General features: G+C 40.3%; 2 protein-coding genes across 3 annotated transcripts in view; one reads left to right on the top strand and one right to left on the bottom strand.

Moving 5' to 3' along the window:
- The window catches only part of PEX1 (peroxisomal biogenesis factor 1), a 50,690-nt gene extending 44,039 nt beyond the window's left edge, over positions 1 to 6,651 (bottom strand). For both annotated transcript variants that reach the window (XM_046021195.1, XM_046021194.1), the window contains exons 1-2: positions 6,443 to 6,651; positions 2,031 to 2,174 (exon numbers count right to left, since the gene is read on the bottom strand). In XM_046021195.1, coding sequence (XP_045877151.1) covers positions 2,031 to 2,174; positions 6,443 to 6,571 — 273 coding nt within the window. In that variant the 5' untranslated portion in view covers positions 6,572 to 6,651. The remainder of the gene's footprint in view (positions 1 to 2,030; positions 2,175 to 6,442) is intronic.
- A 276-nt stretch (positions 6,652 to 6,927) lies between these two features.
- Positions 6,928 to 14,686, top strand: RBM48 (RNA binding motif protein 48). The gene is made up of 5 exons (XM_046020029.1): positions 6,928 to 7,044; positions 7,702 to 7,892; positions 9,522 to 9,667; positions 11,146 to 11,705; positions 13,469 to 14,686. The coding sequence occupies exons 1-5, from the start codon at positions 6,934 to 6,936 to the stop codon at positions 13,553 to 13,555; spliced, it is 1,095 nt and encodes a 364-aa protein (XP_045875985.1). The 5' UTR covers positions 6,928 to 6,933; the 3' UTR covers positions 13,556 to 14,686.
- Positions 14,687 to 15,460: the final 774 nt, after the last annotated feature.

Here is a 15,460-nt window from a genome sequence, read left to right as displayed (position 1 = left end):
TATATGAAATGCTAGTGTGTCTCAAGAAGTTGGACTCTCCCACCTTTTTTGCCACTTTCTATATGCATTTCTGAGAATGGAGGAGTAAAACCCAAAGCCACCAAGTATTACACGCTCCAGTAAACCAGCCCTTCCTTCTCTGCTTAGTGGATTGGAGCTGAATTTCCCCAAAAGCCACTGTCAGTGAATCTTCCTTCAGCATCTCCCACAGGCCCTATATGAAAAGAGTGATTGGGGGAAAGCACAAAGCAGCTCCCGCCCACCAAGAAGCTGGAATCCTGGGTGAGCCAGTCCACTTTGTTCATATTCTTTGGGAGAGAATGCCTTAGACACAATAACAGAGAATCTGCAGGAAATCAGGTCAAAGTTCACCTTGAAGTAAAGAGGCATTAAAAACACACAAGACAGGGAAGCCTGGGTGGCTCAGTCAGTTAAGCCGCTGCCCTTGACTCAGATCATGATCCCAGGGTCCTGGGATCGACTTCCGTATAGGGCTTCTTGCTCAGCGGGGAGCCTGCTTCTCCCTCTGCCTGCTCTGCCTGCCACTCCCCCTGCTTGTGCTCTCCCTCTCTCTCTGACAAATTAAATAAATAAAATCTCTGGGAAAAAAACAGACATACACACAAGACTGTTTAGAGGCTGATGAAGACATCAAGGTTGGAAACAGGAAGCTGGTGTTTCCCACAGGGAAGGACTACATACTCGAAGAGAGCAGAACTTGAACTTGCTATACCGTCCTGGGCAAAATGTTCTATCTCCCTAGGTTTGTAGAGCAAAGCACCAAAGTTAGTGATATCTAGGGTCGCTGTGGTGCTGAAGTTTTAAGATTCTACCAAAGATTTAGGGTAAGCAAAGGACTAATATGAGGCCTATGGATTTCTCACTAGTGGATTATTCTCATTATCAAAAACATTCATGAACAAAATTAGTCTGTGTTCAAAACAAGTTAAAAAGATGTGACGCTGTGGGATCCTGTTGTGGGAACTGGTGACAGAATGCAGTTTAGCCCCATTTATCAACATTTTAAATGTACAGCCCCCAAGACTCTGCAATTCAATTTGTAGTATTTTACTCCACATATGCATACAAAGATGTTCAGTGTATATTGTGTAATACATGGAGAGGTATCTCTGGTATATTTTGTGGGAGGGAAAAACTGCAGAAACTGTGTATGATCCCATTCTTTAAATCCTAAAGGTATACTGAGATCCCAACATACAGTACACACTCATTCTGAGGCTGGGGTTAAAGAAAGAGAAAAACATTTTTTTACTTTCGATTGTAAAATACTTGTAATGAGTATTACTTCTGCAGTTTAAAGATTTAGAAAGGAAAAAATTGGTGAATACAATTAAATGAAAACATAGAAGTCCTTTAGCTTTGGGGTTTACAACCTAAGCACATTAAATCCATAGTCAAGACAAAAATAGAAAAATAACAACTCTTCTGTTGGATAGTTTTTTAAAATCAAGTATGACCCTGGAAGGTTAGAAGATTTGCCAGAAACAAATTAAGTTCAATAATAATAAGTAGGGGTGCCTGGGTGACACAGTGGGTTAAGCCTCTGCCTTCAGCTCAGGTCATGATCTGAGGGTCCTGGGATCGAGCCCTGCATTGGGCTCTCCGCTCAGTGGGAAGCCTGCTTCCTCCTCTCTCTCTGCCTACTTGTGATCTCTCTCTCGCTCTGTCAAATAAATAAACAAATGAAATATTTTTTAAATAACAATAAGTAAAACTCAATAATTCATAAAGTAAAAATAATTACACACAAACAAAATTAGAGAACTGGAAAGTGAGTAAAATACAACACAAAGTCAAGTAGGAAGTAGGGAGCAGACTACAAGATAATGACTTAACAACAGTATATAGTTAACTTGAGTATGCTGGACTGGTTATAGCAGCACACAAGTTAGGCGTCATCTCGCCTCCTTAAAAAAATTATTCTGAAAAAAAAATTAATCTGAACTTTTTCTTCCCATTGCTATATTGTACATTAGGAGAAAGTCATAGTCATCATATTTTGTACTTACCTGGTCCCCATTTGAGAGTCCAAGTTTCTGACCAACTTGTCTGTTAATTTCAGCCACATTTTCGCCTTGATCACTAAAATGCCTACCTTCCACCCAACTCAAGAATGCAGGCTGGTGACCCCAGGCTACTTCTATAGCTTGGTTCTATTTATTCAAGAAGAAAGAGGGTGGGGAGAAGAAATAAAAAAGGAGGGGTGAGAGTCTTTATATGCTTTTCTGGATTCACATAAAAAATAAACTATGATTGCAACCCACACATACAAAAAGAGTTCTACAGATAGCTGATAGCTCTGTTGTGCAGATTAGAGCATTTAAAAAGCTAGAATCGTTTCTGATAACCAAAGCTGGTGATGCTATGGGTGAAACCAATACCCTTGTTTTCTTATGATGGCATTATAAATTCATTCAACCATTCCAAAATTCAAAATGGCACTAGGTAGCCAATGAATTTACCTAAACTTTGAGCCATATATGTATTTGAGTACTTATTCTGGATTAATGATTCAAAGAAGAAGAAAACCACACCAGAGCATATCTCTGCAGTATTTTCTCTAACAGTGAAACTTATGACTGTCTTAAATATCTATCAACAATGAAATTATTCAATAAGCTACAAATTTACTATTTTAGTAGAGCATGAGTCAATAAGTAGAAATATATCATGATCATTAAAAATGTAACTATTTGTTTATTAGAAGACAGTAAATGTGCCTGGTAAAAGCACAAACGTTACCAAAAAAATAAATAAATAAAACAAGAAGCTAGGTTCCCGTTCCCAGAGGTAATTAAGCTTTATAGTTTCTTACGTACACTTCCAGAAATTTTATACAACACAGCTTCTTAAATAATTTTGAAAGTTTTACCACTATGGAATTCTAAGAACTAAAGTCAAAATATGAAATGTGTTCCTATTAAGAACAATTATATAAAATACGTTAAGTTTGTGGCTAAGCACTAAAAAACAATGTTTTCTATCATTAAAGAACTACAAACTCATTATTGAAACCTTAAAAATTATATAAACTTGGAAGAAAAAAGGAATTACTGATATTCTTTCCACAAGACAACCACATGAACAATTTTGTCTATTTCTAACTAATCCTGTTTTCTTTGCAAAATTTTTAAAATAGTTGTATATTATAGTCAGGATTTAGTATCCTTTTCCCCACTTAACACTGTATCATCAGCATTTGTAAACATATATCATTTTTTCAATAAAAAGTAAAAACTTCATCAAAACTTACCATCTCAGGAAGTTTTAGTAATATTAAAGTCATTTATTTATATCAAAATAAATTCAATTATTAAATCCATTCATTTACATCAAATTTCACTACCTCAAAACTTGTTATAGGCCGCTTATTGTTTCTTTAAATAGGAAACTTTTAAAGGTTGTTGGAGCCACTTCTGAAGCAATATAATGTACTTTAAATTAGCTGTTATTAAAATTTTGTATAGAAGAAAGTCATTATGTACCACTTAGTTGTGTAATTTTTCCCACAATTCACAGAATAGTCCAACTGCTCACGATGACAAGACCTTTCCACCAAGCACCGTGTGATAAAGTATACAGAGCCCTGGATTTGGAGTCAAATTCCAAATGACTGTCAGCTGTAATTGTGTCAGCTGTGATTACAAGGGTGAAAATGACCAACCCCCGCCAGGTGCTTTCTACACTTTCATAAGAGTCTGTGGCATATAACCCAGATCAACTCCTATTTCACAAGAAGAAGCTCTCAAAACCAGAGATGTTCAATAAGGAAATACAAAATATGCCCTGAAATATCAAAGAGGCGAATTCTACCAACTCACCAGGAAAGGGGAAAATCAACTTCATCAAACAGGAAAAGTACCTCAATTACTCATTCAGTCAAAATGTAGTAACCAGTGCCACAGTCATAATATATATTCAGTTGGATTTGGTAAACCTTGCAGACTCATCAGAGTCCATTTTCATGTAAAACCTTTTTCACCTGAACCACAGAACCTCAGGTTAAAAGAAACCAGCAGACTGGAGAGAAAGGAGCCCGCTTCTCCGGTCAATCAACAAATGACTGACCACGTGCTTTTGCCTATACCTGTGGTACCAGTATCATCTGGAGAGAACTTTCAGGTGAAATCATGGGTGGTCAGGCCTTAGGACCGGCCAGATCCAAGGCCTGGGTTCTCTCTTGCTAACACAAAGGAAATGACAAGTCCTTATCTGGCCATTTCTGGATGGCAATTTAGGTTTGTTTGTCTGCATTCAGTGTGGACGGGAATCCTTTCCCCCATTTCAGCAATCACAGCAAGCACGGAGCCCAGTATACAGACAAAATAACTGAGTTAAAGCAATGGTTCTCAACTGGGGGTGATTTCTGTTCCCCAGGAGACATCTGGCAACATGTAAAGACATGTGGAGACTTTTTTGGACTATCACTACTGAAAAGGAGGTGTGCTACTGGCATCTAGTGGCTAAAGGTCAAAGATATTGTTAAATATTTTACAATACCAGCCACAGTCACCCACAACAAAAAATTATCCAGCCTAGAGCACCAAGGTTAAAAAATCCCGAGTTAGGAGCACCTGGGTGGCTCAGTGGGTTAAGCCTCTGCCTTCAGCTCAGGTCATGGTCTCAGGGTTCTGGGATCGAGCCCCGCATCGGGCTCTCTGCTCCGTGGGGAGCCTGCTTCCCCCACCCCCCTGCCTGCCTCTCTGCCTGCTTGTGATCTTTGTCTGTCAAATAAATAAATAAAATCTTAAAAAAAAAAAAAAATCCCAAGTTAAGGCATCTACTGGGTATCCAGTCCTGAAATAGGGGCTTGGATAAGCCAATGATGACACCTGAGACACAGAGTACAAGTGAGATGTGTCACATAAACACAAAAGTGAAGTTTTGAAAAGGAGACAAATGTGAGCAACCGAGAATTTGAAAGCTTGGCGGAGGAGGTAAGATCACCCTCAGCTTTTGAAGGCATGAAATGAAGAAAAACATTTTGGGGAGAAAGAATAGCAAGAGTAAGAGTGCAGAAGTAGGAAGTTGCTAGGTTACGGAAGAAACAGTGAGAAGGCCGGTCTGGATGCTGCACAGTAAGTGAGAGACAAGAGGACAAATTACCTGGAAATGGTACCTGCCTAGGAGTGCTAGTTTCCTAACACGTGAAAGTACATAAATGACCTAGATGCCCCAGGTCCCTTTCGCCATTAACGTTCTATGATTCTATAATAGTAGGGCTCAATTCTTGTGTATCCAAGTAGCCCAAAGATACATATATATTTTTAATTACAGATGCCTAAAGCTCACTCCCCAGGATTCTGATTCAAGAAGTCTGAGGAAGGACCAGAACACTGGTATTTTGAAAAACTTAAAGGTAAATCTGACACAGGCCAGGAAACTATTCTTCTGACCCTCTTCCCATTACAGCATTGTAGGTATTATGTCCTCTATGCTTCAGCCCAAATAAAATAATTCAACACATTAACTCCCAACTTATGACTTCCTGCTTTAATAATTACCTATGCCCTCTAAGCCAATAATTCTAGGGTAAAAAAAATCTAGAAAAACAGTTCCAGAAAAGTAAAGTGGAAAGGTAGGATACTTAAAATTACTGTAAATTCTTAAATATTTCTGCATGATTAGCCGGTAGTGGGTACTATGCATCCAGGATTTCAAATATTCTATCCCTTTGCCAGCATAAGCATATCAAACTCATAAGACTATGTGCCTCTATTTCTAGTAAGAAAATGAGGATGTACCTCCTTTAATTAATAATTAAAAGGGTAACTGACCGGAGAGGTTCAAGCAATCCTACCTATGTACTTCCAAATATGCATAATTCTACTGCACATTTCTGGTACACCTCAGAACTGTTCCGAGCATCGGCGACACGGGGAAAAACCTTATTTTATTAAACTACCCCGCTTGTGGGACACGGTGCTCAGTTCCTGTTAACATACCCTGTTAACCTACAGGGACTCTGCAAACCAAATCTGCCCCTCCCTCTGGAGCCCGGGACGGAAGCCATGCAGGCACCTGAAAATCACTAGAAAGAAAAACTTTTTTTAAAAAATAAAAATAAAAATTAGCGACTTCCCAGGAGCTTTTCCAAACTGAATGCAGACGTAAATGTCAGGATGTTTAAAAGCCCAGTGTCACCGAGTGAAAACACCTGAAACAGAGCAAGTTAAAGGCCCAGGGTGCACTAGACGTGGTGTGGGCTGCAGAGCCTACCCTCCCCGGCCTTGCCCTCGAGGAGCCCTCAGCCTGGCCTCTGAACGGCTCGGTGGCGACTAAAGGCAGTCCGTGCCACCCCGCCCCGACAGGCTTGAGGGCCGCCGCGTCCCTAAAAGGTCTTGGCCCGGTGCGACCCCAGGCTGCCAACCGGGTGTCGCGAGTCTGGGTTGCGAGCCGCCGTCCAGGGCTGGCGCGTTACCTGCAGCAGGTGCAGCTGGGCCACGAGGCGCCGGGGCAAGTGGAGGAAGCAGTCGCGGGCGTTGGTGAAAACCACAGTCACCGCTACCCCACCACCCTCTGCACCCGCCAGGCGATCGGTACCCCACATCCTAGACAAGCGAGGACCACCCCTCAGCCGTCCACTTAAGCGGACGCTGGCCACTGAGCAGACCGAGGGCGTCGGAGCCAGAGAAGATCGATCGACCCCGCCCCCTGAGGCCACGCCCCTCTCGCCGCGCGCGCCGGGAAGAGGAGGGACAGGCAAAGGGCTCGAGCTCTCCGAGGTTTCTCCGCCAGGCCGCTGGAGGGCGGCACCTCGTTCACCGAAATCTCACTCACAGGAAACGATGCCAGACGCTGTCGATTCTCCAGCCAGTCCTGGCACGCCTTGACCCATCTCCCTCTCTTATTGGGTGAACAGGGATGCGGCGAGACGGATGTTATCGTTTTCGCAAGGGTCGAATAGGCAAGATGGCGTCGAGTGGCGGCGAACTTGGAGGCGTATTTGATCACCACGTTCAGAGGGCTGTATGCGACACGCGGGCCAAGTATCGGGAGGGGCGGCGGCCTCGTGCTGTCAGGGTAAAGTGATTTTGGTTTCATTCACTATTCCTGATAACTTCATCTTAGCTCTAGCTCCACATGCCCACTTTATGTAATAAAGGCTTGAAGGGCTGCGGTGCTGTCCATCAGTCATTGGAGATGGGTATGAGAAACTGGTACTCGGTGGCCAAAAATTCTCACGAACCCCCTTTGGTCAACTGCTGTAACGTCAGCTCCGGAAGGACAGGACTTTATTTTAGTCATTGTATCTTCCGTGTTTACAGTAGCGCTTGGCGCATGGTAAGCACTCAATTTTTATCTCTTTCTAGGTAACTTATTCTGAGCCAACTTCTGTAAATTATGTCGATTGAAGAGTCTGTGTTTTAATTAGAGGCCCTCACCGGAAGGAGTGAATTTATTCTTTTTTTTTTTTTTTTTTTGGTAGACCAGCTGAACAGAATGTTTTTTTCCAGAGCTCTTAAGTTTTTAATTTTAATTCCAGTATAGTTAACGGAGTGTTATATTAGTTTCAGGTGTACAATATGGTGATTAAGCAGTTCTATCTGAGGATATTACTTGGTGCTCAGCATGATAAGTGTAGTTTTTAATCCCCAAGCTCTTTTTTTTTTTTTAAATAGAAGATATGTCTTAGGCTTATTTGGAAGATACATCTTTGTGTGTTTTCATTTCTTTTAGGTATATACAATCAATTTGGAATCTCGGTACTTGTTAATACAAGGAGTTCCTGCAGTGGGAGCAATGAAGGAATTAGTTGAGCGATTTGCTCTATATGGTGCAATTGAACAGTATAATCCTCTAGATGAATACCCAGCAGAAGACTTTACAGAAGTTTATCTTATTAAGTTTATGAACTTACAAAGTGCAAGGTAATGTTCAAGTTATGCATAAGTTTCATTTCCTCCATTCCCGCTGCTATCACTTTGGCCCCAGTTGTCCCTCATTCATACCTGAATTACTGAATAACCTAACATGGCCCTATATTATTTTTATCTTACTCCAGTATTAAATGTCATTCCCATGCTTAACAGCCTTTGATGATGTATTGTCGTAGATTAAAAACTGGGTTTGGGGTAAGTTTTTGAACTCCACTGCTTACTAGCATCATGACTTTGGACAAGTTATTTAATATCAGTAAGGCTGTTTTTTTCTCTTCTGCAAAATCTGTATGGTAAAAGGACCTACCTTGGGGGTTGTGTGAGGATGGTATAAGATAATCGATGTAAAGGGGCTAAATGTAGTGCCTCCTGTGTTCAGAATGCAGTAAACATTAGCTGTTGAAGTTCTTAATGTTATGCACCTTTGTGAATTGACTCAACCTTTTCCACTTTTCTGTTAACAGAAACTCTGCTTCAGTAAGGCTGAAGTATGAAATGCCGTACTAGTTTTCTGTTGACCCCATTCTTGTCACTAATTCTCTCCAAGACCCATCCTTCTTTGGCTATTATCATTCATATTTTCTTTTCTCTCTCTCTCTTTTTTAAAGATTTTATTTTTGAGTAATCTGTACACCCAGTGTGGGGCTCAAACTTACAACCCCGAGATCAAGACTCCCATAGCCTACCAACTTAGCTAACCAGGCACCCCACCCTTCATCCTGTCTTTCTGTACTATGAATAGGATTTGCAGTCTGCCACAAAGGCACTAGTTTATGTTGTTCTCAGTTTGCTCTCATATGTAATCTCACTGTCCCTAACCAACTGGCCTGCCCCTCACGGTTAGGGAAGCATATTTTCTAGAGCTTTTGCATCTTCCAGAGCACATAGTACAGTATGCTTTGCAGTTCAACATCTCAGTTTGAATCATAGCTCCACAAACTATAGCATGGCTGTTACAAATCTCCCCAGACCTCATGTCATCCTATGGTTTTTATGAAATGTTAATTCACTTAGGATACTACCTGTTGCATGGTAAAATCTAGTATTTTTATCATTATTCCTGGGCACAGAAGTACTTAAATATTTATTGTAGCTTAAGTCCTGGCTATATATATATATATATATATAATAAGTATTTGTTGAATATTATCCTTACTTTCTCATTTATTAGTTATGTATTCAGTGGTTAATTATTGAAGATTTTTAGATTACAATATTATCAATTTTTATGTATGAATCCCATTGTGCTGAAAAGGCTAAATTGGGTATGAGCTAACTCTTAAGGGCCACTTAACACAGAGAAATCTCTATTTCACGACCACAGATTGTGTACCTCAGGTTAGCTGGTGGCTCCTTAGTTAATTAAAGGGCGTCTGGTTATGTGTGGATGACTTAGCTCAAAACCTGTTAGCACTATAGGGAGAGGGATGAAAGGCTCAAAAAGTATGCACCAGATCAGTAGAGTCAATACCATCCACAAGCAGCACATCTTAACTCCTACACAAGAGGATGTGTGGGAGCAAAACCTGAATGTTGCTCTTTAGATCAGTGCATTGTATACTAGTTCGGCTTTGATCCTAAGTAAATCGAGATTAATAAACCACGCTGTCTTCTGTTTAGGATAGCCAAGAGAAAAATGGATGAACAGAGTTTCTTTGGTGGATTGCTTCATGTGTGCTATGCTCCAGAATTTGAAACAGTTGAAGAAACTAGAAAAAAGTTACAGGAGAGAAAGGCTTATATAACAAGAACTACTAAAAATAAAGGTATGGAAATCCAGTTACGGAACACCTCCTTGTGTCAGGCCCTCTGCTAGGTATACCATCATGGAGCTCCCAGTCTGGTGGGAAGAGAGGCAGATAAATGATCACAATATTCAGTAACTGTAAACTGTGGGATTCTGGGCAGCGCTCTTAAGTAATCTGGGCTGGAAAGGGAGAGATGTTGGCATGTGGAAGAGTTCCTACAGGTTGAGAGAGGTGGCTGAGTTTTGAAGGATAAGTAGACATTACTCAGAAGGGGAAAGAAAGCAATGGGAAGGTAGGCCAAGTAGCCTGGGTAAATAAGCATCATGCTTCTGAAGGAACATGAAGAGTACAGGATAACCACAGCACAGGGGCTACAGTGAGAAATAAGATTAGAGAAGAGAACAGGAACTGAATCATGAGGGCGTTATATCCCATGCTGGGGAATTAAGGCTTGACCAAAGGCAGTGAGAAACAATTATGATTTGCAGACTAGTTACCAACTGCTAATCTAAAACTGCTGAACGTGGAAAAGTCCCACGACCAGCAGCTGGCCACGTGGCCCATATTCCCAACTGGGTTTCCCTAGATACAAATTCCAGGTGCCTGGAATAGAGTCATGGGATCTGGTACAAGGATTGTAGGAACAGAACACTCAGAATTGGACTAAAGTAGTGTGTGTGGTCTGAAATCTGAATGATACTGGAGTCTCAGATTGCCAAGTTTCCACACTTCAATGAAAAGACAAAGTCAATGTCCATACAGTTACTGAATATGAGGAGTTTTTGACTGGGGAAGTGACATGTGGCAGAGGTGAAAAAAGAAATAAGGTGGGAGGACTCTGGAAAAACGTACCTGAAAATTTGGCAAGAGAGCTATTGAGAGTCCCTGGTCATTAGTAGACACTGAGCATTAACCTGTGGTGCATGTGAGTAGCTCCCCGAAAACGTCTATGGTTGTGTGGCAAATAAAATGACAAAATACAGGTCCCACATATCGCCGCCTTTAAAAACTAACAAACAAGCTAAGCATCACGATACATTCATAGAGCAGAATACTCCGAAGCTGGGGTAAAAAGCATTCTATGTGATGACCTAGAAAAAGCCTCTAAGATCCACAGTTAAGTGGAAAGTGCAAAGGTGCAGAGAAATGGGTATTATGGGGGAAAAAGGAGTTCGTGGGAGGAGGAAGAATAAGACCTACTGGACAGATAAATAAGAAAGTAGGAATAGGGATTACTTATGGAGGAGTGGAAACCAGGCATATGGGGAGCAAAGAGAGAGTGAAGCTTGACACTAATCTACCCTAATCTACCCTTTATCCTTTTTAGCTTTTAAACATATGAAGGTATTGCCTGCTCAAGAAATAAATTTTTCAGGGTAGCGTTTGTTAACCTTCTAAAGTGATGTTTGTTTTTAAAAGTGGACATTTGCAAATGATGAAAACAAATGAACCATTTCTTTTTCCTCTTCTCTCACCTTTTAAATTGTAATATTAAGATCATTACATGACGAAGAAGAAACTGGTTACAGACACAGAAGATTTTAGACAGGACTTCTGTTCAAGGACCTCTGGACCTTGTGCAGCCACACTGAACACTTCTACTGGCAACTCCGATCCTTGTCTTCCTTATTCTTGTGAATTGCCTTTATGTTATTTTTCCTCAAAATGTGCGTGTTCGTCAGGGGAACATATGGGCAGCGCATCAGACTCCTCTCGGGATGGTAGAAACCGTGCTGGAACAGTGGTGCATTGTATGCACAATGACTCTTCACAGAAGATACAAATGAAACCTTTTAAAAATTCGTTGGCCTGCCCTGGTGCACAGAAGGCTACTACTTCTTCAGAGGCAGTTGACAGATTTATGCCAAGGACAACACAGCTGCAGGAGCGGAAAAGAAGAAGAGAAGATGATCGTAAAGTTGGAACTTTTCTCGGAACAGGCACGAGTAGTAATGAGGTTATGATTGGGCCTCTGTTACCTCACATACCTAAAGTGGACATGCATGACGACTCGCTGAATACAACAGCGAATTTAATTCGGAATAAACTTCAAGAGGTAAGATCATTTTTAAAAACTGTTTAAAGAGACCATTTGGTCATAGGACTAACAACTAAATGGAGATTTGTGGGAACTAAAGTATTCTCATTTTCAGCTTTTTGATGTGTTTTTCTACAATTCTCTGTTGAATTAACTGAATCTAACAGAAATGTACGTGCTTTGATGTCATTAATCCTCGCTTTAAACGATGAACAGAACATACAGATCCAAAATATAAAAGCAGTGGTTTCAGTCAGTGAGGTCAGCCTGTGAGAGTGGAGCCAGGCCCTCCCTTTTTAAAGGTCCCCAGATGGTTCTGTTATGAGCCAAAGTACAGAACTGTTGTGTTGAAGGAAAATTATTACAACTTTTTTTCCTCAAGTTCAAAGTTAATACAAATTACATCAAATTAAAACGCTTTTTGCTTCTTTGATAAAAGTAGCCATAGAATAAGACCAGATTTCTAAAAACTAGGCCCTAAGGTCTGCATTTGAAAATGTCAACTTCTTAAGTAGAGTACAGCTTGATTGTGCTACTTAAGTGGTAATTTCTTTACATGTTATTTAATCCTTTTCCATTTTCTGAACACAAATGAAAGAAAGCTAACATTTGAATTAGCTTTTGAATGATACCTTTTCATGGGGCAAACCCTTCAGAAATCTAACTAAGGGCGAAAGACCATTGTCCTAAACTTTAAGCCTGAGGTTCAGAAGTGCTTTTCATGCAGTTGTATATGTATTTTACCATGTGATAAAGGGAATCTACGGTGGCTTAATTTATGTCTATTTGTTCTACCTGAAAATTATTATCTGACTAAGGGTGAGGGCTTATTTTAAAATAATAAAAATCTATGAACACAATTTCCATGCTTAAGCCTCTTAAAATTTTTTAGTTACGCTAGCCCCCGTCTTTCCTTCAGATAGAATTGATCTGAGGCATAGATACAGATACATAACTCTCTCAGCCAGAGCTGACTGTATTTTCAAGGAAAAAGTTGTTAGGGGATGCCTGGGTGGTTCAGTCGGTTAGCATCTGCCTTCAGCTCAGGTCCCAGCGTCTGGGATGAGTCTCGTATGGGGCTCCCTGCTCAGCGGAGCCTGCTTTTCTCTCTGCCTGCACACATGCCCATGCTGTCTCTCTCGTGCACACTCTTTCTGACAAATAAATAAAATCTCAAAAAAAAAGTTGTTAGGTCCCGATCCTAGGTAAGGAAACAGTAGGACAACAAAATTGAGAAATACTAACTACGACTTACTACAGTTTCTAATAATTGTGCATTTAGATCAAGACTGTTATACTCTGCTTTAACACATTGTCACTTTTTCTGATGGTGTGTTTGGTTTCACTTCCCTAGGAAACTGAGGATTATAACATTTTCTGCTTATTTCTCCAAATTTCTTATCTCCCCCCTCAAAGCTCCATGTCTCTAAATACAGCAGATGTTATTAGTGTTTCAAGTTATGCAGAATCGGGATGTCTGTCTGTATCTATAAGATAGTGAATGACTTCAGATCTACAAAGGATTGTTAGAGTATGTATTTACTTTTCTCCCAATTTTTTTTCTTATTAAATGGCTTTAGAAATTTTACTCCTATCAGTGTTCGGACAGAAAACCTTGCTGTAGTGCAAGGGTACAGGCTTTACCCTGAAATTGGGCTCAGTCTGCCTCAAACCTGATGGCAAGAATTGGACTATTAGATGTATATCCTTCCTCTTCTAATAGTTTACTTATTCTTGTACTACAAAAACTAAGTTTTGGTGGTTCTCTTTTTTTAAACCAGGTCATTTCATCTGTGCCCAAACCTCCAGAAGACAAGCTGGAAGATGTGCGTACAAGTCATTCATTAAAGCAAAGAAGAAGAATATAGACTGCCGGCAGCCATTTATGTTTCTGTGGGACTATTAACTTTTTACGTTTAGCCTGTCACTTTAATTGTTGAAGAGATTGTACTGCTGGTATTTTCTAATGCTCTTCTCTTTATAATATCAAGCTACTTATCTAATAAAATTTCATCTTTTAAAATTAGGTTGTCATAGACAAAGTACATGCCAGCCAAATATGTTCCTTAAAAAAACAAAGTAAACTTTTCCAGGAGCTCCACCCAGTGACTTTGGTTGCATCTTACTGGCTAGAAGTGGGCTCCTGGCCATTCCTAACTCGGGAGGTCTGGTGTGATGAATGTTTCAGTTTCCAACTTCTGTGGATGAGGAAGAAAGAGATAAAGGATTGTGAAAGGCTTATTCACACTATTTGCCCCAAGAACCAAGCTTGCTGGCTAACTTAAAGAATAAAGTTAATCATTACTTATTATAGGTGTTATTTTGATCATACTTAATATTACAGAAACTGAGAACATCTGGGCAGCTCAGCTGATTAAGCGTCTGCCTTTGGCCCAGGTCATGACCTTGGGGGTCCTAGGAATGAGTCCCACATCGGGCTCCCTGCTCAGTGGGGAGCCTGCTTCTCCCTCTGCCTGCCGCTGCCCCTGCCTATACTCTTCTTTCTGACAAATAAATCTTAAAAAAAAAAAAAAATTACAGGAACCATTCTTTTAGTATTACTTCCCACATGGCAGTAGTTCTATGTAAATGAAGTGAAAGATAAAAACTTTACAGTGCAAATAAGGATAGGCAGTCGGGATCTGTTTCTGATTTTAATACAAGTATTGAGGTATTCACATTCAAAAACTAGAAGTCAGGATTTGTCTGAATGCCAGGGCTTCAAAATCAATACAATTCTGTAAAGTAAAAAAGATAAACTATTAGAACAAAGCTGAAATTAGAAGCCTACATTCTCAGTTAATGTCTAAGGATGTACCTATCTATGGCAGAAATGAATCGCTGTATTTGTAAATGCTAGCTCACTAACCACTACTTTTAGCATACCCACGTTGCTTTTCCTGGCAGTGAACCACATAATTGGAAATTGGAACAAGTGTGTTCAGGCTGTTTCCATTTTTTTTTTTTTTTTAAACTGATAAAAATAACTTGAGAAGACCCATACCAAATGGTGGTCTGTTTCTCTTTTCTCTCTATACCTAAAGACTTGCCTATTGGATTGAATTTGAATATACCAGTTAAGAAGGTTCATCACCAGTTAGGACCTACTGATATAAACTTGCTGGGATGGCTCCAAGTGCTGGATGGTATTAAAAGAAGCTGCAGGCAAGGGGTTTGGCCTTAGTTCCTTGTAAGGTAATTAGACACTTTTCTCTGCTGAACTCACAGGTAAAAGACACATTAGACACCCAAGCATAGAATTGGAAAGAGCAAGTTACTGTCTAGAACATGCTTCTCAGACATTAAGATGGTATGACTCTCTACTTGAGGGTCTTATTAAAATGCAGATTCTGATGGTAGTGGCCAGGATCTGGTGGATAGTAGGAATGCAGAATTGTTTATAGGTATAGAATTTCATTTTTGCAAGATGAGTTCTGGAGATTGTATGACATTGTGAATGTACCTGACATTACTGAACTCTTGTGTTTGTAATTGGTTAAGATGATATGTTTTATGTTGGATGTATTTTACCACAATTGGAAAAAAAAAACCCTCTGGGGGAGAATTTTTAAATTTTTAAAGGGAGGAGCTGCTCAGTGGGTTCTGTGTTGTTGAATGGATTTCTGATCTTTTCAGGATCTTTCATGACTGTGGAGGCTAGCATGCCTCCCCGTCCCCACCAGCGTGCACAGTATTTGACCACAATGAGGGAAAGAAAGAAGAGCCTTTGCTGTGTCAAGCATTGAAAGAATGAAAGAGGAAGGAAGGAAGAA

This window comes from Meles meles, chromosome 10 (assembly GCF_922984935.1).
Source record: "Meles meles chromosome 10, mMelMel3.1 paternal haplotype, whole genome shotgun sequence".
Lineage (NCBI taxonomy): Eukaryota > Metazoa > Chordata > Mammalia > Carnivora > Mustelidae > Meles > Meles meles.
The sequence above is the reverse complement of the archived record's forward strand: the minus strand, read 5'-3'. Positions and strand labels throughout refer to the sequence as shown.

Bases quoted from the DNA above. Each gene is read 5' to 3' on its own strand.
- RBM48 (XM_046020029.1), top strand. From the start codon at position 6,934: ATGGCGTCGAGTGGCGGCGAACTTGGAGGCGTATTTGATCACCACGTT. The intron at 7,045-7,701 runs GTAAAGTGATTT...CATTTCTTTTAG, and splicing joins GGCGGCCTCGTGCTGTCAGG to GTATATACAATCAATTTGGA. The intron at 11,706-13,468 runs GTAAGATCATTT...TTTTTAAACCAG, and splicing joins TTCGGAATAAACTTCAAGAG to GTCATTTCATCTGTGCCCAA.